The sequence below is a fragment of the Penicillium cataractarum genome (genome assembly GCF_028827025.1).
Source record: "Penicillium cataractarum strain IBT 29864 chromosome Unknown utg000002l, whole genome shotgun sequence".
Lineage (NCBI taxonomy): Eukaryota > Fungi > Ascomycota > Eurotiomycetes > Eurotiales > Aspergillaceae > Penicillium > Penicillium cataractarum.
This window is the reverse complement of record NW_026622738.1, coordinates 6,494,248-6,519,726: the sequence shown is the minus strand read 5'-3', so window position 1 is coordinate 6,519,726 and position 25,479 is coordinate 6,494,248. Positions and strand designations below refer to the sequence as shown.

Sequence of the window (25,479 nt, the reverse complement as noted above, 5' to 3'; positions counted from 1 at the left end):
CGTTCCCAGCACTTTGGAATAATTGAACATAATAGATTTTCGGGCAGTATCTGTTTCGCATTGGTTGAATAGATATCAACATTTATGTAGGCGGGAGTACTTGCTCTCTAGTGATGCAACTTCTCGGCAAGCCTTGCATTAGGTAAGTGTGCCGTAAATTTACCTACATGCTTGAAGCCTCTATCATTCGAAGGATCTTTCGGAATGTAATTGAAATCGTCTTTCTAGATCAGCAAAGCATGATTCTTCAATTAACGTTTCCGTGCGGCATTGATGAGATCGTTCTGGAGTTTCTGACTGTGCAGGCTTCCGCATTTCTTCTAATTGGGCTTCAGCCGCTCAATATCCTAGTCCATCCAGGCAGAAAAGCTGAAAAATGTCAATCGCTGCTGCCTTCATTCTCAGAATGCTCGCATTGTGAACTATTTTACTAGAAATAAATACCTGTGCTTATAGAAATCACATCCACACGTAAAGTCTAAACTTTCCCCTTCACTTTTCAACCATGGCCGGACGAACCATGCAAAACCCTGGCGATGAGTCGATGATATCTAATATCGAGCTTACCAACCAACTCTCGTATCTTCTTGATAAAGAGCGTAACGAACGGCTGGAATCTCAGCTCCCTCCCGACACCTCCCCGAGCAATATCATTGCAAACATATTATCACCTAGCTCGGTGGTTATTACCTCGTCTCCATCTACCCTGATCCGCCAAAGTCAGCAAGGTCCAGCACTTGGCTACCTTCGCATTGGCTTCGGACAATGTGGTATAACCTGCGAAAGGCCTGGAAGAGACTACGTGGTCAAACTGGCTAGACCTGCGTATAAACAGGGTCTTTGGGCTGATTTTCAAGCACACTTCATGGTCCGAGAAGCATCTCAGCAGAAGGCCAACAAGAACGCGGAATGCCGCGTACCCAGGCTATTCTCATGGATTCCAGAGTCAAAAACAAAGTGGTGGGATAAGAACCGCTTCCTATTTCCAGAGATCTCAGGCCTGTTGCCGCTGCCAACGCCAGCGTTGGTTACAGAGCATATCCTCCCTCTTCCTAAGATAGCTCGACAAGCACTGATCGAGAGATACTGCCCACCAGGGCTTCAAGCCAATGTCAGTGCTGATCCGACCAACAGAGATTGCCTAGCTCGGCTATATCTTGGATCTCGCCGTCAACGGCCAGAGCTTCTATCGCCTAATTTCACTCTACGCAACTTCAACCTCCATCTTGATCAGATGTTGGAGATGGAACTCCCCGTGCTATTATTTGCCAGTGCCATGGGAGAGGCCCTAGCTATTATCCACTGGGCAGCTCACGTTGACGGCTACGATATCGAATTCGTGCTGGGAAGTGAGGCGGATGCATACTCTGTGTACAACCAGGATATCGCCGTCTCTCTCAAATTAACTCCTCAGCAAGTTCTTGGTATGTCTTCTCATGAAGACCTGGATGCCAAGTTAAGAACAAACTTCAAGCAACGTAGTACACGTATGTGGGTACTTGACTTTAATCTCTGCCATATTTGGCCCGAAGAAATCGCCTTGAGCGAGCCAGACGGACTTGTCTCTCACCTTGTCCAAGCCTTCTTTGACAATGATCCATATTACCCCCGGCCGCATGGGGAGGGAGATATTGAACGAGAGCTATGGGACGCATTTGCAACAACGTACAGTCAGAAGGCGGAGCAGATACTGCAAGACAAGGATAAGAGGCTTGTGGACCTGCCAAGCAGATTTATCAACGCCTGCATTTCGTATGTGAAATGAGCAGGGTATTTCCTAGGCCTAGTTTTGACACAGTACATAGTTTGCTCGGTATTCTAACGTAATCTTATCATCTCGGTTTGATGTCCAGTTGTCAGAGGACACACTTCAATACAATCCTCTCTCAAAACCTGCATCACCACCACATAGCAAACGGTGGGAATGATGGCAAGTCCTCATTGCTCAAATTACAGTGAGATGTGTTTTAAATAGCTAATACGGCGGTGCTATCAGGTTGTAGGACTAGTTTGGTTTAGCGTCGGCATACGATTTGACACCAAGGACCTCAGCCTCAACCCTCCCCACCTCAATGCCAGAACATCGCATACAGCATCGTGAGAGCCTGTGCGTTTATTCCTAATCAGATACTTTGATTCCATGTGAAACACACAGAACCACTCCCGCCAATTGTCATACTGCGCGTGTGATCCTTTTACAATCACCACCCTATCACAATATGAGCTCCGCCAAGCCAGAAGACATGAGTCACTCAGTCAACTTTTCAGAAGAAGAAAAGCCACTGGATGGAAAAGACAAGGAATCAGACAGTCACGACCTCCGACTGCTCCGTGCATCAAAAAATGGATGGACCGATTTGGTGAAGATTCTCCTCAGCCAGAGCGATAACCTTGATTGCGGTCGATACGAGTTATTTGGACATACGCCACTGACCTTTGCCGCCAGCAACGGGCACCAAGAGGTGGTCCGTCTTTTACTGAAACACGGAGCAGAGGTTGATAAGAAGAATGACTCTGTTCCTTGGGATTCTAGCGGCTTTAAATTCCAAAATACAACACCTTTGCAGTGGGCCGCGGGGGAGGGGCATGCAACAATCGTGAGAATTCTACTTGAGGCTGGAGCAGACCCAAATGGTGGAGAAATCAACGGCAATCTTACCCCATTAGCCGTGGCTGCCGTGCGTGGACATGAGGAAACTGTCACAGTGTTATTGGAGCAGCCTGATATCGAGTTTGAACGAAGATGTTCCACTCAAAGCCGTCCTGTGCTATCACACTGCGTCGAGGATGGACAGGAAAACATTGTTGCTCAATTACTTGCCAAGGGAGCTGATCCAAACTTGGAAGAGGAAGTCTCTGGTCGAACTCCCCTTCTCTGGGCTGCTGAAAATGGGCATACCACGATCGTATCTACCTTGCTAGCACATGGTGCCGATCTCAACCACGTGGATAAAAGGCATAGTGCCTTGAGACACGATTCAGACGGAGGGCAAACGGCACTATTTTACGCGGCTAATCGAGGCCATGGAGATATGGTTAAACTGTTGATTCAGAAAGGGCTTGATCCAAATCAGCTTGACAAGGCAGGCTGGACTAGTCTTGGTTGGGCGATCTTTCGAGGTCATGTCTCTGCCGTCCAAGTCCTGCTGGAACATGGAGCAGATGCAGACAAAGGAAAAATCTTGGGGATGACACCGGTGAGGAAATATGTGAAATTGAGCCTTGCGTGCGCAGGTGAACCTGCTCGCCCAGGATTTGAAGAAATCCATGAAATGATCCAGAAGTTCTGTCCCGAAGAGAAGCCTCCTGGTTTCTTTGACCGCGTCCTTGCGATGTGGAAATGACAGGCTGTAAAGAAGACTCGGGAGGAAGCAAGTCAACCACCTATATTTTTCATCGGTGATCTACCAGCCCTCATTGTTTAATCGATATCAGAACTGTATTAGTCCTTGAGACCTTAGCCCTGAATCTATCTTTATCTCAAGTACCGATTGACGATTCCAAAGTCGTCGCGGCAGTCTCCACAATTCCCCCTTTGTGGCGCCCCCAAGCTCGACTAGCGAATCAACTGGTCAAATCAGCAGTCGACAATTCAATTTCTGATTGGCACGCGAAAACGCAAATCCAAGACCATTGCCTCTGGCCGCGTAGACAGATTTCCAATTTCGATAAAAATGAACTGACCTCCCCGAAACTGCCGGAGGCTAAGAACGAGCTGAACCCCACTGCGTTAAGGCCCTGTTCTGTCGTCATTTTCTTTTTTTCGCGATCATGCCTTGACTATGCGCTTTCTCTGCGCCATCGCATAATGGCTTCCCTGCCGCTAGTTTACATTCTCATCTACACGCTATTCCAACTATGCATCTCGGCGACTGCATCGCCCGATCAAGAACCCCGATTCCGCTCAGAAAAATATGCTAAAGGCTTCGAGGGTCCATACCCACTGCAACGATATCGCTCCGCCGATGTATCAGGCCCGATATTAAACTATTGGCAGCGCAGTGTCGCCTGTGAGGATGGCTTGTATACCATTTTTGCGCCGCGGGGAGATTCGGTGCGGCAGTCGGGCCCGATGATCGTGGATCAGCAGGGGCATTTGGTGTGGTTTAAGCAGTACAAGCCCACGACGTATAATGCGAATGTGCATAAGTACAAGGGGGAGCGATATTTGACTTTTTGGGCGGGTGATGATTCTGTTCGAGGGCACGGGGAGGGCACGTATTATATGGTGAGTTGAATACATACTCTTTGTCGCAAACTACGAATCGCCGTGGAAGACACATATCAAATATCTCAAGATCTAACAAAGCCCAGCTCAACTCCCACTACGAAGAGGTATACAAAATCCACGGTGTAAACGGGCTGTATGGAGATCTCCATGAATTCCAAATCACCCGCGACGACACTGCCCTCTTCGCCGTCTACGAAATACTTGAGAGAGACCTCCGCGAAGTCAACGGCCCAGAAAAAGGCTGGATCTACGACGGTCTCTTCCAAGAAGTCGATGTCGAAACCAACGAACTCCTCTTCCAATGGCGAGCATCAGAGCATTTCCCGCTGCAAGAAGCCGAGCGCGATCGCGAGGGCGACGGTGAAACCGAAGAGAATCCCTGGGATTTCTTCCACATCAACAGTATCGACAAGGACTGGCGGGGAAACTACCTCGTTTCATCCCGGTACATGAATTCACTAGCCTACATCGACGGGCGTACAGGCCATATCATCTGGAAACTAGGCGGGAAGCAGAATTCCTTCTTAGATCTGAGTGACGGCGCATCAACGAATATCAGCTGGCAACACCACGCCCGATTTCACATACAAGCCGACACAAATACAACACGGACGATATCCCTCTTCGACAACGCCTCCCGTGGTGAAGGCGCGCCCGAACACACGAGTCGTGGGCTGATTATTGAAATCAACGAGGAAACCATGACCGCAGCCGTGGTACAAGAGTACTGGAATCCCACACCGATCAGTAGTCAATCACAAGGATCGATGCAGATTCTCGAAAACGGGAACGTCGTCTTGGGATACGGGTACAGCGCTGCATGGACGCAATTCACGGCGGATGGGGAACCGCTCTGCGAAGTGCATTTCGGACCACAGACTCAATTCCACCGTGGTCAGATTGTTTCGTATCGCGTTTTCAAGCAGGAATGGGTTGGTCTACCGCTGACTAGTCCCTCTGTCGCGTTATCTGGGACCCAAGCAGCTGTTAGTTGGAATGGAGCTACTGAAGTGGTGACTTGGGTTTTACAGGGTGCATTACCGAGGGGGAAGGTGAATGGGGATGACAACGCTGTGGCTATTCGACAACGGGCCGATGACGAGGAAGGTGATGTCAAATTCGAATTCATTACTGCTGTCCCGAAAAGTGGATTTGAGACGATCATCCCCGTGCCGGCCGATACTGTGTATAGCAAATTGCGGATTATCGCCCTTGACAAGAAGGGTGTCTCGCTTGGTGCAACGAAAGGGTTGGACTGGGAGCCAGAAGAGATGAACACCGAAGTTGCGGTATACAGTGGCGAGGAGCCGCATGATGATGGGAATACAGGGGAAGCACCCGATGCAACATCCCCTTGGACGGTGGGAATTGGATTGATCACAGTGGCCATACTCGGATTCTGCGTCTGGCTTGTATGCAAGATTGCATATAGTTGCTCTCCGAAAGGCCTATTTACCCGTGAACAGAGCGAGCAAGCCTGGCAGAGGGTGTCTACAGGGGAAGAATTGGACGAACTGGGCGGTTTCAGTGATATCGAGTCTGGGGATCGTGCAAGTGACTCTTTACTGAAGCAACAGCAAGAATGAGTGACGGGATCGGTCGATTCGGTTACTCTCATTTGTATAATAATCATGACGATGGCGTTTGGATGCATTTAGCGCTTACTTTGCACTTGTTAAATTTTACAATTACGCATTACGCATTCCAAATCAAGCAAAAGCTCTTATTCCATTGATAATAGTATCACCAGGTCAAAGAGTGAAACCCGGATGACCAGCAAAGACTCTCAAAAAAAATAAGCAAGAGCCTAGTAAAGGCGAGCTAGTACCTAGGGAACCAGCTCCAGCCAGCTCCAGCCAGCTTAGCTTAAGCAGAAGCCGAAACCTCCAAACGCTTGAAGCCACCCTTAGCAGCAACTTCCTTCTGCAGCTCAGCCATCCGCTTCTGATCACCAGTAGGATCAGTGGAGTCCGCATCAAGACCCCAAGAGAGGAACTCATTGGTATAGTTAGACTCAAAGTCCTCCTCAAGGATACCCAGACGCTTTCCATAACGAGTAACCTTCTCCCAATCACGCGAAACATTCTTCAGGTCGCGACTGAAATACGCATACGAGCGCTCAAAGATCTTCCGGTTAACAGGCGTAGCCATGATAGGCTTCATATCAACGTACTCCTCATAAGTACCAGCGGGGTCCGCAATGACCGCATCGGTAGCACGCTTCACGGCACGCATAAACTTGCCAACCTTCTCCTTGTTCGCAGCCAGGAAGGAGTCGTTGGCGATGTACAAGATGGAGCAAAAGCAGCAGCAGCCTAGCTCGGCGAGTTGGTCGATACGGAGCATCTGGACGTCATCGCGGGGACGGCCCTGGGTCGCGAGCCACTCCTCCAATTCGACCATCTGCACGTTCTCGAGACCGATGCCCGCGTCGATGGAGCCGTTGATGATCGCCTTAGTGACGTTCATGCCGCAGCGGACGGCGGTGTAGTCGTCGGCCGTCATGCCGTAGTACTTGGTCAACTCGTCGATTTGGATCTTGCCGAATTCGCCGACGTAGCCGATGCGCTTGCCCTTCAGCGAGCGGAAGTCCGTGGTGATACCGGAGGTCTTGAGGTAGACCACGCCGGTGAAGGGCTCGTCGAGGAGGGAGCCGATGGAGGTCACGGGGAAGTTGCGGGCTTTGGCCTGGATGGGGTTAGCCAGGGATACTGGGTGGTTTATGGACATTTAGATGGGTGGGGGGGGGGGGGGGGGACGTACAGCCAGAGTGTGAATCATAGCCTTGAAGCCCATGTCGACCTTGCCGCTACCGATGATCTCGGTGACATCGGAGGGGTCATTGGGCTCTAGGAGAGCGACCTTGAGGCCTTCATCCTTGAAGTAGCCGCGGGCCTGGGCGAGGTACAGCGGGGCGTGGTACGGGGTGGCGTGCCTTGAGAAGACTTAGCCTTTATTCTTAGATGCAGACGCAAGTAATGCAAATAGTAACAAGAAGAAACTATAAGTGTCAGCCATACCAGTTGGTCAGGAAAGTGATCTTGTCCGTAGCCATTTTGACGAGCAAGTTCAGCTATCGAGTACTTGGGCAAGAGTCAGTATGCCAATGACCAGGGTATTCTTCTTCCATTGTATCTTCGATCAATAGATCATCAAATGAATTGATGGAATCAATTAATCAAAAATATAAATAGAAGAAAAATACCAAAGCAAAGGGGAAACAATCAAAAGTCACGCATGTCCTTTCGCTAGTATTATCTAGATCAAGTTTTGACAGTATAATCTCAGAACGACCAGTCCATCCTTTTCATTTCTACCATCATCCCCATAGTTCGTGGTTATGACAATAAAAAATCAAAGAAACAGACTGAATCGAACACCTGTCATGCGTGTGCAGTGACCGTTATACCAAGTACAATACCTCGACCCATAATGAACAATGCCTAGCAAGGACCCTGTCCCAGATTCGTCTCGGGACTTTCCTCCCGCGCAGCCACAGCGGGGACGAAAGTCGCCATGGCGAACTTTAGGACGTGCGCAACTCCATGGGAGTCGTACCGATGGTAGACGAAAAAGTCGAAGGTGGAAAGCGTAAATAAAAGAAGAGAAACGAAGTTGAGAAAGAAAAAAAAAAGAAGAAATGGAACAGTCTCGCGGAGGGGGTAGAACCTAAATACTGTACCTTTCTCTACGAGACCCCCTCCTTCATCGGAGTGGGGAGCCCCGTGTAGCAACAATCCTGGACCCTCTTTTCCACTCCGTTAAACGGTTAAACAGAGTAGCTTTGCTCATGATGACCAGGCCACGAAAAGAGTTCACCGGACACGAAAATGATCAGCACTTCTGATTGGGTTTCGAGCTAAAGTCTATCCCACTCGAGTTCCACCATCGTGCTTCCGACACCAACCGTGCGAGCCGAAATAGGCCCGAGATGATCAAGGTGCTTGGCAAAGCTAGGGAGTACATAAAAGCTATTAGTCAAAGCTACACGGTGGGAGAAAGGAACGGAGATTATACTCGTAGTCAAATGCATTCAGGTGGTGAGTTCAAATTTAGGTAAACAAACAGGGCTTCAAATGCAATGCAGAGAAGACAAGAGGGCACAAAATTACATGGGTGACTGACGTCAAGGCTACAGGGGGTTGGAGAGATCGAGAGACGTGTGAGTGGACACTCCGGTAAAAAGGAGAAGAAAAGAAAAGCGTGACACCAAATGCAGAGGAAAGATCAAGAGACGAAGAAAACATGAAGAACGTGAAGAAACTAAAAGGACAAGGCCCCAATCGTGAGCCTATCAATAAATTCAACCCAGATCCGTGTCGTCAGAACAAACTAGACATCAGCTATAGCGTGAGCTAGGTGTTTAGGCTTGCTTCGGACTGCCCTCGGGAGCACGACCTCCATTAATGGAGATACTGTCCAAGGGGGACTGGGGGTGCTCGTTGGTCTTGCGAGTTCGGAGCGTGAGCGGATAGAAGTGGTCATCGGGTTCTTCCTCCTCACTATGAATATGATAGAATTAGTTGTTACGCTCTCGTACAAATCTCTGGGGTAAGGTTTCTCGACTTACGGAAGCTTCCACGCAATGTAATCTTCCGTGCTCAATCCCTCACGACCTTCCTGCAGCGACGCAAAGTCACCCGGAGTCATCATACCAGAGCGATCCCGCGGGGAACCTGGAACGGACAACGGGCGAGAGACCTTCTGGTCAGTGCCACCGATGATGTCGAAGTAGTCCTCGGCGCCATCGAACGAAGAAGGATAAGCTAGAAACTCAGGTTAGCAAAGATCACACACTTGATCGACGTCAGAAACTCCGCTTACCTCTCCGCAGAGCAAGCTGACGAGCCTTGACATATTCCAAGCCCATCCGCTTCCAGTCCAACAGATCACTCAACCGCTCTGTCCGGTTACGCTGGTTAATCCGCTGACGGCGACTCTTCAGAGTAAAGTTATACATGAAATCAGTCAACTGGTTCACCGAATCATCCACACCCTTAGCACGACGATCCATAATATAAATGCCGTAGTCGGACGAATTCTCAATCAGCTCCTCCATGTAGCAACCAAATCCGGACAGATTGGTAGTGATACTGGGCACACCCATTACCGTGCACTCGGCCGGGGTATAACCCCAGGGCTCATAGTAGGACGGGAACACTCCCAAGTGAGTGCCGCGGACGAAATCGTCATAGTCCAGGGGGAGCACGGGGTTGGACGAGTTGAGGAATTCGGGGTGGAAGACGATTTTCACGCGATCGGACGAGTTGTTGAAGAGTTCAACGCGACGCAATTGGTTCAGGATTGGGTCCTCATTGTCGTTGACCATGTTGTGGGTGACGATGGGAGGAAGACCGTGTCGCTTCATAGCGAAGAGACGGCGGCGCAGGAGGACCCGGTCTTGGCTGGTGATGAGATCCTTTTCGTCCGGCATGTTATCACCTTCCTTCCACTCGAGACAGCGCTCGTACATGCGCTTTCCAATGCCCTTCTCAATGTTCTCGATCGTATCCCGCAGGGATTTGACGACTGCCTGGCCCTTCAAGGACTCTACCGTGAGAGAGGAAGTCTGCGCGGGCATGATGATAAATGCCACCACGGTGGTAGTCGACCCGCTCGCCTTGAGACGGTGGTTAAGTCGGGCCAGTCCCTCAATGAACATGTCGACACCCTTATTACGGAACTCATACCGACCAGCGGTAAAGAGATAGAGGGTGTTGTCCAAGTCAAAGTCATTGTGACCATAGAAATGACCACGAACAAAGTCATTGATCTTCTCCTTGGCCTGCGAGTGCAGGTTCTGGAACTCGTGCATGGCGGAGAACTTCTTGACATTGAGACCATTGGGCAGGACACCGTCGGGCTTGCGCTTCAGCAGATGCTCACTCTCAAAGGCGGTGATGTGCGAGACAGTGGTGAAGACATCGGCGCTGTGGGCGGCCGCGCGCTCGATGCAGTACCGGTGGTAGATACCGCGCTTTCCGGCCTCGGCGTCCACGTCAAAGTACTGGAGGTTATTGTAGAAATCCACCGAGCCGGCGCAGAGATAACGACCCAATAGAGTGGCGTGGGTGGTGAAGATGGTGGTCAGATCCATGTGTCGCTTCTTGGTCAAGGGCAAAGCGACACCGGCCAGCCATTCATGGAAATGGGCGACCACGGCGCGACGGCGCTCGTGGGCAATGTACTATAGAAGACAGAGGTAAATTAGCATTGACCTCTACCGGGAACGAGCTGTCGGACATACCTCGCCCAAGAACCAGGCGACCATATATCCAAAGACAATGGCTTCATTGGTCTCATGATCGGCAGAGGGGGACGGGATGCCGGAAGTATTCCACAGATCACCCTTCCACTCATCGAGCCAACGATAACCCGTGCCAGTATTGATGAGTAGCACGCGGGGAGCACCCTCGATCAACCAGCGACCGTAGAGAATCTCAATTCCACGCTCCTGCATGGACTTGATGGTCTCGCGCATGGCCGGGTTAGACGGAGTGAGCTCCTCGACCTCGACGGCGGCCGAGGCCTTGTTCAAAGGACCGATCAGAGTGTAGCGCTCGCCATACTCTGCAGTAGTAACGGGGGCTTTGGACTTGAGCACCGAGTAGATACCACCGACACGGTTGGCCACCTCGGTGGCGATCTCGAAGAGCATATGGTTGCGGACATCGCGCTTGATAGGCTCAGCGCCGTTTTCGTCGGCCATGGCGGGGGAGAGGCAGTAGGGAAAAGGCGTTCAGAGAGGGATAGGTCTGAAAGTTGGAGCACGAGAAGGAGGAGGGGGAAGAGAAGAGCTCAAAAGCAAAAATGAGGGGAAGAACGAGCAGAGCAGACTAGCAGCAACAGCTCTTCGGGTTGGGGGAGTACGGGGGATGGGCCTCCGGACTCGGTCTGTGCGGGGGTTTCGGGATCTTGGTCTGGGCTGGTTTTAGTTTTCTTTTTACACTTTTTACCCCATGGGAGGCTGGGGGGGAGAATAGACGAGACGAGACTCCGGTGAGAGAGAGAAAAGGAAAAGGAAAAGGAAAAGAAGAATTGGGCCCCCTAGCTAATAGAATAATGTAATCATGACCAGGGGCAGATCAGAAAATCTGACAAGATCCGGTTCAGCCAACTTTTGGACTGGGAGATCCGCGATGGGAAAACACTCAACACGGTACAACGGGAGGTCTGTGCCTGTCTGGTCTGGGCTCTTGGGCCTGGTGAACTCGAGTGACAAAAAACTCCCCCTGGTTCCCCTGGAAAGAAAGAAAGGAAAAAAAAAATATATTATCAATCTGGCTACAAGCTCCAAGCTGTCAATGCCCGAAAACAGCTCCCGGTCAGAAAGTATTGCGATATTGCCCTTTTTTGCCTCCCCCAATGCGACCCTAAACCCAACCACCCAACGGTCGCTATATTTAATTCCAAAGGAGCTCTTCTCCGGCCATTGGTTAGGAGGCAAATCGGATGACCGGCGATCGTCAATTTCTCCGGTCAATGGCAGTCTCGGGATTGATACGCCACCAATTGAATCCAATTGTATTCCAAACTTGTCAAGTGACTCTGGAAAAAAGCTCGTCTGGGGAAAGCTGGCCTCGATGATGTCATCCGGACGATCCACCGTCCCACGGATCAGTATTATGTAATCGAGCCAGGCCCACAGTCCAGGTACAATGTAGTCAGAACTATATATACTAACCATATGTACTATTATACTTTTAGTCTGCACGACATACCATAATCGATTCGATGTGACTAACTAGAGGATTATCCTCTAACTTTCTGCAGTGTTTGGGAAATAACCCTGGTCGGCGCCATGTCAAACGCTTGATGCCTATTGCTTAAAGCAAGTGGTAGTTATATCACTTGTTGGTTACAATAGGGTTCAAGTATACGCTATTGATACAATGGCCAAACAGCCCATTTGCAGACTTCAATAAAGTGAGTCACTCAAAAGGTATGGTTTTACATGCAGAAAGTTGTCCCGTGTGTGTTGACTCTTTCGTTCTCTTATATCATTAAAAAGATATAAAAGAGAGCCCACACCCCCATAATTCACACTATCCTTCCAATCCTCAAGATCCAACGGGAACCTGACTTGCTCCAGATCGACAATCATGACCTTACCTGTATCGCAGAGAAAGAAGTTGTCCAGTCGCTGGTCTAAATACTCTGCGCCATGCGAATGAACTAGCTCCAAGGCTTTCTCAAGCTGACGTCGAAGCTTATCCAAAGATACAGGAACCCCGCTATGGGCAAGTTCATAGATTGTTTTCCCAGGTACCTCCGAATTGATAAGGACAGGGTTGTCGTTGAAAGTCTCTTGGCCGAAAAACGTGGGAATAACTAATCCTTGTAGGCTTTTCAATCTCTTATAGGTTTCCTTCTCTTGTTCGAATTCATCTTGCCAACCATCTTTCATTTTTTTTGATGATTACAAGGGCCGGAAGACTGTGTAATTCCTGGCATTTTTCTAAGTTCAAGCGATACGCATCGCGACGTGGATCCAGTTTTTGGACAGTTTCCGCACGGACAGGGACCGTGTTGAAGTAAAACACCTTCCGTTCGATGAGATATAATACAAATTGCGAAGAGTTAATAATCACATACCTGGGGTTGCGTTTCCCCAAAAACAGGGTCCATGGCTGAAGTCGTATCAATGTCGTAAAAAGCGGGAGGGATCAAGCAAACAGCTGAATGCGAACAGAAATAAATTAGAGAAGTGGGGGAGACTAGATACCAAATAGCGGTCTAAGAAGAGCGCCTGGGAGATGATGCATTCTAAACAAGAGGTGCGGATGAAGAAGTACTTATAGAGCGGGAATTAGCGCGGGGCGCCTTGAGAATCTTGGGGTTCTGGCCCAGTGATTACGCTATTAAAGACGCCGACGAAGTTTGCTTAGTCGAAGTATGAGACCTAGAAGACAATAGGCTGACGGCTTTCTTTGTTTGAAGCTCGTTGCCGAACGTCCTAGGGAGTGGATAGAGGTCTCTCATGCGATGACTTCTCCAGAACCCGTTTCAATGTAGATCGTTGAGGCAATCCTTCTTCGCATTATAAATTCGCGTGTAAGCGTACCAACCCCGCCGAGGCACGAACGGACGCATGCGTGTTGAACTTTCTACATGTAATGCAAAAGCGCCTCACAATTGCTCTACTCCACAGGCAAGATCTATGCGGAGACATTGGCAAGCTAACATTTAGCATTCTACAATATATATCCACCTGCATACATCCACTGCAGACATACATATCTACACGAGCTTATCCGTTTTCTTACCCGACTAGACGAGTTTGAAGCATGTACAATCCATCGAGTCAGATTTATCACCCACGACACGAGGGTCATCATGATGAACGCCACCAGTTCTGCTTACGCACGCCCAGCCTCAGCCTCAGGCTGCAAAGTAGAGGGGTAACGGATACAGGCCAACGTCCTCGGTCTATATATCGCCTTCAATGCCAAAAAAAATATTTGACTGCTAATATACCAGTATCCCAAGACCCAGCCCTCAAGACATTGCACATACAATGTCAGATCAAGCATCCCCCACAGAACTTACCTTCCACCTCTTCCCCAAACTCCCCACCGAACTACGCCTCCAAATCTGGCGCCTCTGTCTCCCTCACCGCGTCACCGAACTCGACAACCCCACACCAGAAGGCCTCTACGACTCAAACCAACCCGTCTGCCACCTAAAACACACCTCCATCTTAAACGGCAGCTCACCCGTCATCGCCCGCGTATGCACCGAATCCCGCAAAGTCGCCTACCAGTCCAACGCGAATAGCTACGAATCCCTGCACAAAGATTTCTACAAAGACCTATCCCCCTTCGACATGTTCGACTCACCCACGGCCGAATCAGATTACTGGATGGATCCAGAGCGGGATATCGTGCATTTGAATTATTCGCCTAGATATGGGTGGATTGCGTATGCGCATGATTGGGGGAATCCGTTTCGTACGCTTGCGTGGTTTGCGGAGCGGAATGGGGGGAGGGTTTCGTTTATGGAGGAGTGGATTGTGTGGTTAAGGAGTGATCCTAAGGCGGCGGAGGCGTTGGTGGATTTGGAGAGGGTTGAGAGGTGGTTGGTTGTGTTGAGGGTTGTGGTTATTCATGCTGATGCTGGGGATGTGGAGAAAACGGGGTTGTTTGGATTGTTAGGGGATGCGTTGGTACAGGTTGTTCCTGTTTCGGAGGAGGCGAGGGTAAATGCTTTTTATGATTTGGCGGAACGGTTAGATCGGGAACGAGGAGTTAAGTATCGTCAGAATTTGGAGAGATATTCAGTCGAGTGGTATCGAGAGGGGTTAAGGCAGACTGTGCAGTATGGGCTGGAGACTGATGATTCGAAGGTAATATCAAAAGTGTTGAAACGGCTGCAACCAGCGGTTATGGTCCGGTTATGTACTGATATGTGTAATAGCTCGTGCGAAGTAATGGAATAGGATAAGCATAGATATTTACTATCTCCCTAATCATAATTATGGGAAGATCTTGATATCGAGCCTTCTAGCAAGTAATTGGCTCTACAGGAACTTCTCCTAGGTATAGTATGACTCCCAGGATAGCTTAATCATAAGCAATTGTTCTCAACTTAGATATTATCGTTCATTTCCTAGTGTGTTCCAGTAATAGGAAGGGCAGATCGTAGTAAAGTGCCACTCAGTATAATCCATCCTAAAATTTCGTTAATCAGTGATTGACAAAAAGGATAAATAGAGAGAATATATGATGACCAACACCACTCAGGTCGAGAAAAGGCAGTTTCCTTCAAATACTGGGTGAGCGTGGATGAAAGAACCGGAACCTCTTGAATACAATACATCGACGGGCATCCGGGACTTCTATCAGCCAAATCAGCGCAAATATCTTATCTGTAAATGTTCCGGGCAAAACACTCAATCAGCAAAGGAATTACCCCGGGTTTACGCCCCCGTTGCTCAGACACAACCCAGAAAGGGGCTATCGGATCAAACATCATAGGCAGCTCTTTCAATGTCATTGTTCTTAAAACTCATATCCTTGTTGCGGTCTCAATTGCTTGTTTCGGCCAAATCTACGAATTCGAGGCGGCAAGTGCCTGTCAATTATTAGAAGAGCTGAAAGAATTACACGAAAATTAAGAATGAACTTTCCACGAAGCAAGCTTATAAATACCAAGAAGAAGTCGCTTCATGATACTCGCCTTTTGAACTTCGTTCTCCTATCTCCGGTCTCCTCTCATGGTATCCACCCGAGACCTAGACCCAGACGAGCACGTCTATGCCAACTGGGCGTCCGATCTCATCCAGCAAGTCGGTAAAGCATTGAGAAGACGTCTGTCCAAGCTTTTGAAGAGGGCCAAGTCTAAGGTTCGAGCTCGTCGGGCACGGAGGCAGAACAAACACCCATCATTCGTGAAACTCCCGCCCTGGCAATACAGACGAAGAACTCCATCGCCGGAGCTATGTGATCACAGTTGTCACCAGGTTTCGGAGATATCCTCTCATCAGCAGGCAAGACCACCGGATTCTTCCAATATCTGCCGTCGTCCACAAGTCAACAAGTCCTATGAGAGCATGCCAAAGATCAACCCTCTACCAAGACTCTATGTGACCAATCCTGATCCACCGTCCCCAGCCATGGAAGATGGTTGCTCGACAAAATCCAACATATCCATCACAAAGTCCGGGGGAGTCTACCTCCCTCCAATTCATTCCAAGTGGCCTCTTGTTCTAATCGCCTCAAGAGGACCAATCGTATCGCTCGTCCTAGGAGACCCCTTGAGAACATCCCCAAAGAGCCCATCCCAGCAAGCCTTTCTGCTGGAACCGAGATTTCAGGGATACCTATGTCTATGCATGGCACACATACTCAAAGAGCGAGGCACATGGACGAACTCTGGTTTACTACAATCCCTACAGAAACGCTACGAAGTCCTTTGGTCTATTCTTCTTCGTCGTCCAGTCAAGATGAAGTCTTCGCGCCATCTACTTGGCTTTCTCCCTCATTGCGTGTGCACCCACAATCACCAGAAGAGAATTCCCCTCGTTTGAGTGCCATTGCACCCATTCGAAATCTGAGGCCTTCTAGATCTCGGAGATTAAGTTTTCCTCCTCGGATTCAGTCGCTATATTTCCGGGCTGGCTCACCTTTCGCCAATGGAAATTTTCCATGGGACCAGAAGAACTAGCTCCGGAGAGGATGGTCGGTAATCTCTTCGGGTACTGTTGACTGTCTTTTCATCTTGTGATCCGAGTTCTATCTCTGTTAGTTTGTGGTCTCTCCTCTTGACAATCCTCCTTAACGTGAAAGAATATTGACTACATAAAATAGGACAATTTTCCGGTTTTCGATAAGTAGGCATTTGCAAACCAATACGAGGAATCTGTTTCAGTCGCTACTTTGCTACCTCACAAATTAGCCCTAAGTTTCCCCTCTGGGCAATCGTATCCCCTCACGTGACGTAGTTTCGATCACGATCAACCAAAGTCTCTGACAACATACAAAACTGTAGATCAAATGTGGAATACTCTAGAAATTTCCTGACCCAGTTGACTGCCCTGCCTATCTATGATGCTATCGTCGCAACTTAGATCGTTCACCAACTTTGGATGCCAGTTCCCTGTTCCCTGCCTGCCAAGTTGCCAGTTAAGTCATTGTGGGGAAATGACTTCACTATGGTGTCACATCTACCAAAAGTCTACAATACAAGGTGTATATAGTTGGAGTTAAGAAGTTCTTTAAGCATACTCCATTTAACAATTGTTCAAGTTCAAACTTTTCAAATCATCAAGGTACGCTCAATTCACAAAAAGTGTCAAAAAATGTTGAAAAAAGGCTTCTAACGGGCAGAACACTGATATAGATCAACTTCCCCCTATCTCCCTCAATCCCTCAACATCATTCACAATGGTTCGCGGCGCCGATTACGACAACGGAGTTCCCCAGAGCGACAACGCCATTGAGGCGGGCGCTACCAAGGCACACGGCACTGGCGCGACTGTACGTTACAACACAGGCAATTCCACCACGCAATGATCGAAAATATTAATTATAGCATCTTCCAGGACGCCCCCCTCAACCGTGTCAACAAAGTCGCCCCCATGCCCGAAGAGACCGGCTCTCAGCGCGAGGTTTATAGCGGTATGGGCGGTGCTGGCTCGAACAGCGGAAAGGGTGGCCATGAGCCCAAGACTCTCGGCGAGAACAAGGGTCGTGGCGCTCAGGGTGTGAACTAAGGTGCTGGTTGCCTTATGCTTTTATTCATAGATATTATTGTCATGATCGAGGATACTTCGGATATATCCTTGGAACGAGATATGTGTCACAACTTTTACCGTGGCGCAATGGGATGTGGAGTTTTGTTGATGTAGCTCACTGGAGAGTATAACGTTATGTATGAATATCAATGATCAGAGTCATGTCCAAACTATGTCACTCGTATACTCTTGTACAGTCATTATAGACTGCAGTCAGGCGTTGACGAATTTCGTGGACTCAGTGGTATATCACATTCACAAGTCTAGCCTGCAATTCCTCCCTAAACTGTTCGAACCGTTATCCTTCGGCATGCCGAAAAGAAAGCGCCTCGTCCACTCTACATGAACGTGGTAAGATTAGACATGTCATCCTTTCTTCGAAACTTGAAGAGAAATCTCGATACACTGGTTGAATTTAACTCTAACGCCTACCGAGAACCTCTGACTACCCGAACCGGATCTGAATTGACAGGTATAGAACAAAAAGAACGTCTAATCGTAAAACAATCGAGAAATGACATAATCGCTTCTGTACAGTTTCTAAAGAGTAAATGTAATGGCCGTGAGAAATATAGTATATAAAGACTAGACATAACCGGCCTTGAATGCAGGGGAGTTGTAAGGAATTATTAACGGGGGATCATTAAGAGCTGGAGGATTCAGCCCCCTTGTCAGAGTCTTGCTTATCACTGCCAGACTCGGTCTTCTCCGGAGTCTCGGATTTGGTTGTAGGTTCGGCAATATGCTTTGCATTGACGAGTTCAAGCAGCTTGTCACCAAAGTTGCTGGCGCCCTCGATTTTGGCCAGCTTAGACTGGAGTTGTGCAATATCAGCTTGCATCCTGCATATACTGTTAGTTTTCTCTTCAAAAGATGGTAATCTCTATGAATATGGATCTCACCTCTTCTTGCCAGCCTCTGTCTCAACGGTTGCTTCTCCAAAGGCCTTGGTCCACTGCTCACGGTAATTGTTGAACACGGGTATCATGATCATGTCCACAGTCATGTCGGGGAGATGCTTGCTTAGAACCCGATGTAAAGTACCGGTCTCCTTAGCCAACGTCTCCATGTATGGATGAACACCGGTCGAGGAATCGTTATCCCAGTCAATCTTTTTCATTGCAGTGACATGGACGGAAGATCGCGAGCTCATAATATCAACCAGTTTCTCATGAATACCGGTCTGATGCTCTTGACACAGTCTCTTGACCTTGTCAAACTCGGCCATGGCCTGGTTCGTCTGTCCATGACGTCGGACAAACTCGCGTACGTACGGTACTAGAGCAATAACAAAGCTCAAGGCCTGCGACGAAAGCGCAAGGTGCTTAGTCGTAATGTTCTTCAAGCCTGCACTCCTCGTGGCACCCGCGCCGAGAATCAGTTGCGAGGAACGTGAGTTGAAGAGCTTCAATATCTCAAGCAGTTGCGGGGAAATGTCCTGAATCATGCTAGGAATGTTCGCCATGAGGAACTCGAATTCCTCAATGCTGCGCATGATTGCCACTGCCGAGTCAGGTAGGATGTATTTCTGTTCATCGACCACGGCACTGCGAACCTTCTCCTTCGCTGAGCCATTGGCACCTGCGCCTGCTTCGGATGCATTGTTCTGTTCGCTTCCACTGTTTGGAATCCAGATCTTGGAAACATCCATCCAAGCCTCGATGTCCTTGGTGCTTGCGTCAAGAATACGAGTGAGTACAGTGACTTCGGATTCACCAAAGTCCCGGGCGTCCCACCGATCCGAATCCATGACCTTGACGATACGGTGGCGTTGTGATTCCCCGAATCGGGTAATGAATTCACGGATCTGGTTGCCAACGATGGTCTTCAATGCAGTGCCACCACGTCCCGATATCGCTTCGCACTCGTCAGCAAAGAGGCGATTGAGAGTGAAGTACTTCAAGAATTCCTCCTTCGAGAGCTGAGAAGTTTGCTCTGACCGAACCTTTAGAACCTTGGTGATTTGAGACTGGGCAATGTCTACTGCTTGACCAAGGAGGCTTGACATGTCCAGGACCTGCAAGATCTCATCTTGGGCCATAGCCGAAGCTGAAGATCCACGATCAGGAGACCTGATACTCTGGTCTGGGCTTTGCGGGTTGGGACTCCGATTGGGGGACCTAATGCCTGCCGCGGGAGAACTTCCCAATCCACTGGCAATATCCAAGAGAATCTTCACTTGAGTGCTCAGCCGACGCAGACATTCACTGATGCCGGTATATACTGCCACGAGCATCCCATAAGCGTCATCGGGGTCAAGGGCACGCAAGTTCCGTGCCAGAATAGAAGATTTCTCCTGCTGACTCCGTTGCCGATCGCTATGGGTAGAAACTGAGATCATGGATTCGTTGTCGTCATCACTAGAGCTGGGAAGATGTTTTCGAATAAGACCTTTCATCTCTCGTAGGACGGCAGTCTTGAACGATGTGGCCGCGGCAGTTGTGTAGTGGGCTCGAGCGAGTCCAGTGAGCTGGGTGTTCAACCGGGACCGGAGCTCATTATCAAAGGTCATATAAGCAGGTGAAACCGTCGATACCGGGCGTTGACCGCCACGTTGTCGCAAGAACGAGGCACCCCATCGCTGTAATGTCACGGCAGATGACACATTGCCAACATGAGATCGCAAATCACCTAAGAGGTCATCCAAGAAACGAGTTTCATATCCCATTCCAATGCGCTGCCGTAACATAGCGAGATCCTCGGAAGCTCCATCTAGAGCCTTCAGGCCCCGCAGGTCAATGGGTTTGCGTGGGAGATCCTTCTCGTCGCCCTCGGCTGGACGATCAGACGCCTTTTCACCCGCCATGAGATTTTCTACCTCTTCCAGTTCCTCGGCAGCATCTTCAATGTCTCCCTGCTCGACCAGTTCTTCACAACGAGATACCGACTCTACAACGTCGCGTAATTGAGCCACAGCGGCCGCCAGCATCCGCACGTTTTCTCTCCGTCGCCGCAAATTCACAATCTTCAAGCCACCCAGTGCCATTTCCTTGTCGATCTTCTGCAGATCCTTGCGTAGAACCTGAATTCGCTTTACAGAGTCTGCCGCTTCAGCATGCAGTTCTCGGAGTGAACCCAAGGCCGTGAAAAAGGACTTGGATGCCGTGGAAATGGAGGAAATGAGGTGAATTTCCACAGTATCCATATACCAGGAGAGCTTTTCTTGGAGGATCGCATTCGTTGCCAGTGCTTTCCTGCCGGTGTGAACTGGTTCCGTAGCCCCTCCATTGGCGTGCTTATCGTCCTTGTTTGGTGGTCGCGGGGGTTTGACCACCTCGGACTTCTCTGAGATGACATCAAATGTGCGCGGATTTTCCAAGTGGAAATCCTCCTCAAAATAGACTGGCGGGATTGTAGACAGGGGGGTCACGGCAGGCGCACGGCCACGGGCTCCCGATGGACGTCGGCCGCGAGGATCATAGGGAGATGTTGGTTGTGAGCCAGTCGACATAACCGAAGATCTGCGCTCGGGACTCCATGGCATTAACGATTCCATATCATCCGGTTTCGGAGATTTGAAGCCTGGCGAGGCTTGAGCGTCCTCCCCAGTGCCTTCTTTCGACTGTTGGAAAACATCGTACAAGGAGCCCACTTGCGACAGATACGGTTGAAATGCTTTGGCATCCACATGAGCGATATTCGTCAAGGTTACTGGCGGAATATCGCGGGATGAGGGGGTTTATATCCGGTTGAAGATACGGAGGTATGCGGCGTCAATCCAGTGCGAACGATCGGAGGTTGAAGGAGTGTAGAGATAGCTGTGGAGGGTTTAATTGATTAGCCGATAGGGAAATTTGGAGCTTGAATTTGTATAGACTTACCATTTTGTCCAGACTCTGCAATGGAGCCATGGTGCTGAGAAGTGTCCAGGATGCCTCCAATGCTCACGATTGAGCTCGCTGTGGACCCCCTCCTCAGGGGGTAACGCTGAGGGGGAACCCGCGGAGACTCTAGCTGGGAAGTAGAATAATGCGACAGTGACGGCGTCGATGCGCCTGACGCCAGGCTGTCAATTGACTTGCGTGGACTAGATGGCGCCATCATATCCACGTCCGCCAGGCGGATGCGACAACCACCCGAGGGTCGATCGTTAGGGAAGCTCGGAGTTATCTGATCATGACAGATAGGCCGCTGGAATACGCCAGTCGGGGCCAGTACCGCCGCGGATACTTTCCAGTCAATGATCTCGGGTCCAAAGGTATAATCCGAGAATAGTTCCTCGATTTCACAAGGCCGGAAGTAAGTGCCAAGCGGAGTTGTCGAGGTGGCTTTGTTTCCCAGTTGCCATGTGCATGTCGGCCCAATCGGGAAAGGCGCTAATCTGTCCGACGGGAGTTCGGAATAACTTTATCTCCGACCGGCCCAACCTCGATTTCTTGCCTTACGACTCAGGCAGAACCACTTAACGCGTCCCACTTCCCTCGACGCGACGCGTTGGTGTTCCCGCCCAAATCCAAAAGTTCTCCCTTCCTGTCCCTCTCATCACCACCGTCCACACGCACCATGGATAGACGCACCCCCTATACCCTGAGCGTTCTCGAATCCAGCACCAATGGTGCGGAGGACTCGCGCTCCTTCACTCAAGCTCGTCTGCGTGATTTTGTTTTGCAATTCCAGCTCGATAATGCATTCATTTACCGGTACGCAGCCCACATTCATCATTCTCTCCGAAGGCTGTTTTTTTTTTTGCCCTCCAAACACTGACTCAACCACGATACCAGCGATCAACTACGACACAATGTGCTAGGCAAAAACTTCTATTGCGACATCGATATTGCCCATCTCATTTCCTACAATGAAGATTTGGCGCACAAGCTTACGTCTGAGCCTGCGGATATCATTCCTCTGGTAGGTGCAAGGCAGCGCCAGCCACGGTTATCCGACTTATTCCAGCCCTATCTAACACTTGAGTAGTTCGAAGCCGCACTTCAGGAATGCACCAAGCGAATTGTCTTCCCTGGCCAACAGGACCTCACTCTCCCCTCTCACCAATTGCTCCTTCACTCTTCTGCAACCCACATTTCTATCCGTGACCTCAATGCTACCAACGTTTCTCATCTCGTCCGAATCCCCGGTATCGTGATCGGTGCTTCGACTATCTCATCAAAGGCGACTACGGTGCACATTCGCTGCAAGAACTGCGACCATAGCGAAAATATCACCGTTGATGGTGGTTTCTCTGGCCTGTCCCTTCCTCGGCAGTGCGGTCGCGCAAAGGTACCGGGCGACCAACCAGATGAGAAATGTCCGCTCGACCCGTACGTCGTTCACCACGAGAAGTGCCAGTTTGTGGACCAGCAGGTTCTCAAGCTTCAGGAAGCTCCCGACCAAGTGCCGGTTGGTGAACTGCCCCGTCATGTCCTGATCTCTGCCGACCGATACTTGGCCAACCGCGTTGTTCCTGGTTCTCGATGCACAGTGATGGGTATCTTCTCCATCTACCAAGCCAAGGGTGGTAAGAAGGAGGCTGCAGTGGCTATTCGCAACCCTTACTTGCGAGCTGTGGGTATCAACACCGACGTGGATCAGACTGCCAAGGGCAATGCTGTCTTCAGTGAAGAGGAGGAGCAAGAGTTCTTAGAGCTCAGCCGCCGGCCGGATCTTTACGATGCTCTTGCCCGGAGTATCGCGCCATCTATCTACGGCAATGTCGATATCAAAAAGGCCATCGTTTGTTTGCTGATGGGTGGTTCCAAGAAGATTCTTCCCGATGGAATGAAGCTTCGTGGTGACATTAACGTGCTCATGCTTGGTGACCCCGGTACTGCCAAGTCCCAGCTGTTGAAGTTTGTTGAAAAGGCCGCGCCCATCGCCATCTACACCTCCGGAAAGGGTTCCTCGGCCGCTGGTTTGACGGCCTCGGTCCAGCGAGACCACACCACCCGTGAATTCTACCTGGAAGGTGGTGCGATGGTTCTTGCCGATGGCGGTGTGGTGTGTATTGACGAGTTTGACAAGATGCGCGACGAGGACCGAGTGGCTATTCACGAAGCCATGGAACAGCAGACCATCTCTATTGCCAAGGCCGGTATCACGACGATTCTGAACTCTCGTACGTCAGTTCTTGCTGCGGCCAACCCGATCTTTGGTCGCTACGATGATCTCAAGACTCCCGGTGAGAATATCGACTTCCAGACGACCATTCTGTCTCGTTTCGATATGATCTTCATCGTTCGTGACGACCACGAGCGTGGCCGGGATGAGAGAATTGCCCGCCACGTCATGGGTGTGCATATGGGTGGCCGCGGTATTGAGGAGCAGGTCGAGGCTGAGATTCCGGTCGAGCAGATGAAGCGTTATATCAGCTACTGTCGCAGGTATGTTTTACAAGCCGTTTTGTTTCGTTCTTCACATTGATACTAACATACTCTCTCTAGCCGCTGTGCTCCTCGTCTCTCACCAGAAGCTGCTGAGAAGCTCTCATCACACTTCGTGTCCATCCGCAAGCAAGTGCACCGCGCTGAGCTAGAGTCCAACACCCGATCCTCCATCCCCATCACCGTCCGTCAGCTTGAGGCTATCGTCCGTATCACCGAGTCTCTCGCCAAACTCTCCCTCTCTCCCATTGCCACGGAAGCCCACGTCGACGAGGCCATCCGCCTCTTCCTGGCATCCACCATGGACGCTGTCACCCAAGGCGAGGGCCAGGGTAGCAAGGAACTCATGGAGGAGGCCACCAAGATCGAGGACGAGCTGAAGCGTCGCCTGCCATTGGGCTGGAGCACTAGTCTGGCAACCCTGCGCCGCGAGTTCGTCGACGGCAAGGGGTACACCGAGCAAGCGCTTAATCGGGCGCTGGTCGTACTGCAGCGGCGGGAGACGGTGCAGATCCGGTCCGGCGGCTCGCAGATCTACCGCAACAGGCCCTAATTTCCAACACCGGCCGTATCACGATTCTGACATGTTTTTTTCTTGTTTGCTTTTCTCTATACCGTGTACGTGCAATGGGTGACGGTCGTTTCTTCGGTTTGTGCATCAATTCGGCTCGCGAGGCATGGGAGTTTGGAGCGTGTCTGATATTGGGTTTTTGGGGATATACTTTAGCTTAGTTGTCTCTACCGGGACGAATGCATATTCAATACATTTCATCCATTTCAATCATCTTCAAAGGGGACTTCCACACCTTGACAGGACTCAAAACACTCCAGCCACCCTCATCCCTAGCCCAGTATCACCCACGCAGTCACAGTATGTATGACATGACATGACTTACCCTCAACCAGCCACAGCCAAGCAACCCACCGGTCCCCAAAAACCTCTCATTCGCGAACCCAACCGCCAAGACCCCCCAAAGATGAGGCTGCATATTACTCCAAGTGGAGATACCCTTGAATCCCCGCCCAGCCAAGCAAACCCCCTCTAGGCACCAGTATTTCTCCACGAAGCGTCTCGTCCCGGAGCAAACCGTAGGGCAGGGGGAAAATGGTCTTGGCCTGCATGTTCGGTGCAACATCAGCGGCCATCAGCCTCGGAGGATGTCTGTGGCTGAAATTTAGGGCTGCATCATGCGCCACGATAATGGCGCATAGGGAGCATTCACGTTTGGTATTGTATGTCGTGCTTTGGAGCGTTGGTATGTCATGGATGACTGCGAGTAGAAGATGTCAGTTTGGCGAATGGGTGTATAGGACATTCTTTGACCGTGCGTGTAGGTGTCCAGGCATTGAGGTCGTAGGATTGGGTCCCTAGGGTGTGCGGTGGGGGGTCCTCGACTCGTTGACATGGCAAGTATGGCTCCACTACCTCTCTCATGACTGTGTTGTTCGAGATGACCCCCGCTGGTGGCATCTGCAACTAGCCAGCCCACATCATAATGGATAGCAAATGAGTCGGGGACATGTGTCGGACAAGAAATCGGGCTGCTGCAGGGTTTCCTGTCAGTAAGAAGGTGGATGACTGTATAGGAGGGATGTCAAGAGCACTGGACCGGGTATAAATATGGCCATACCTCGTCGTCTTTCAGGAATATCCAGAACATTCAATCCACACTTTCAAGCTTCTCTTGCTCTGCTCC

At 50.1% G+C, this 25,479-nt stretch overlaps 9 protein-coding genes across 9 annotated transcripts; 6 read left to right on the top strand and 3 right to left on the bottom strand.

The window, feature by feature from the left end:
- Positions 1-505: 505 nt before the first annotated feature.
- N7496_004375 (zinc finger protein) lies at positions 506-1,765 on the top strand (the record flags this gene model as incomplete). The annotated part of the gene is made up of 1 exon (XM_056697306.1): positions 506-1,765. The coding sequence occupies one exon, from the start codon at positions 506-508 to the stop codon at positions 1,763-1,765; it is 1,260 nt and encodes a 419-aa protein (XP_056559518.1).
- A 454-nt stretch (positions 1,766-2,219) lies between these two features.
- Positions 2,220-3,344, top strand: N7496_004374 (ankyrin repeat domain-containing protein; the record flags this gene model as incomplete). The annotated part of the gene is made up of 1 exon (XM_056697305.1): positions 2,220-3,344. One exon carries the CDS (start codon positions 2,220-2,222, stop codon positions 3,342-3,344), a length of 1,125 nt encoding a protein of 374 aa, XP_056559517.1.
- A 464-nt stretch (positions 3,345-3,808) lies between these two features.
- N7496_004373 (arylsulfotransferase family protein) lies at positions 3,809-5,817 on the top strand (the record flags this gene model as incomplete). The annotated part of the gene is made up of 2 exons (XM_056697304.1): positions 3,809-4,228; positions 4,315-5,817. 2 exons carry the CDS (start codon positions 3,809-3,811, stop codon positions 5,815-5,817), a joined length of 1,923 nt encoding a protein of 640 aa, XP_056559516.1.
- A 280-nt stretch (positions 5,818-6,097) lies between these two features.
- N7496_004372 (NMT1/THI5 family protein) lies at positions 6,098-7,286 on the bottom strand (the record flags this gene model as incomplete). The annotated part of the gene is made up of 3 exons (XM_056697303.1): positions 6,098-6,919; positions 6,995-7,166; positions 7,252-7,286. The coding sequence occupies 3 exons, from the start codon at positions 7,284-7,286 to the stop codon at positions 6,098-6,100; spliced, it is 1,029 nt and encodes a 342-aa protein (XP_056559515.1).
- A 1,308-nt stretch (positions 7,287-8,594) lies between these two features.
- On the bottom strand, positions 8,595-10,940 carry N7496_004371 (glycogen [starch] synthase; the record flags this gene model as incomplete). The annotated part of the gene is made up of 4 exons (XM_056697302.1): positions 8,595-8,733; positions 8,802-8,997; positions 9,056-10,418; positions 10,479-10,940. 4 exons carry the CDS (start codon positions 10,938-10,940, stop codon positions 8,595-8,597), a joined length of 2,160 nt encoding a protein of 719 aa, XP_056559514.1.
- A 2,808-nt stretch (positions 10,941-13,748) lies between these two features.
- On the top strand, positions 13,749-14,669 carry N7496_004370 (2EXR domain-containing protein; the record flags this gene model as incomplete). The annotated part of the gene is made up of 1 exon (XM_056697301.1): positions 13,749-14,669. The coding sequence occupies one exon, from the start codon at positions 13,749-13,751 to the stop codon at positions 14,667-14,669; it is 921 nt and encodes a 306-aa protein (XP_056559513.1).
- A 2,446-nt stretch (positions 14,670-17,115) lies between these two features.
- Positions 17,116-17,444, top strand: N7496_004369 (uncharacterized protein; the record flags this gene model as incomplete). Its single annotated transcript, XM_056697300.1, has 2 exons — positions 17,116-17,208; positions 17,274-17,444. The coding sequence occupies 2 exons, from the start codon at positions 17,116-17,118 to the stop codon at positions 17,442-17,444; spliced, it is 264 nt and encodes an 87-aa protein (XP_056559512.1).
- Positions 17,445-18,108: 664 nt separating this feature from the next.
- N7496_004368 (vacuolar protein sorting-associated protein 54) lies at positions 18,109-21,506 on the bottom strand (the record flags this gene model as incomplete). Its single annotated transcript, XM_056697299.1, has 3 exons — positions 18,109-18,307; positions 18,368-21,116; positions 21,287-21,506. The coding sequence occupies 3 exons, from the start codon at positions 21,504-21,506 to the stop codon at positions 18,109-18,111; spliced, it is 3,168 nt and encodes a 1,055-aa protein (XP_056559511.1).
- A 462-nt stretch (positions 21,507-21,968) lies between these two features.
- Positions 21,969-24,335, top strand: N7496_004367 (MCM DNA helicase complex subunit MCM5; the record flags this gene model as incomplete). The annotated part of the gene is made up of 4 exons (XM_056697298.1): positions 21,969-22,105; positions 22,187-22,313; positions 22,380-23,782; positions 23,843-24,335. The coding sequence occupies 4 exons, from the start codon at positions 21,969-21,971 to the stop codon at positions 24,333-24,335; spliced, it is 2,160 nt and encodes a 719-aa protein (XP_056559510.1).
- Between the last annotated feature and the right edge of the window lie 1,144 nt (positions 24,336-25,479).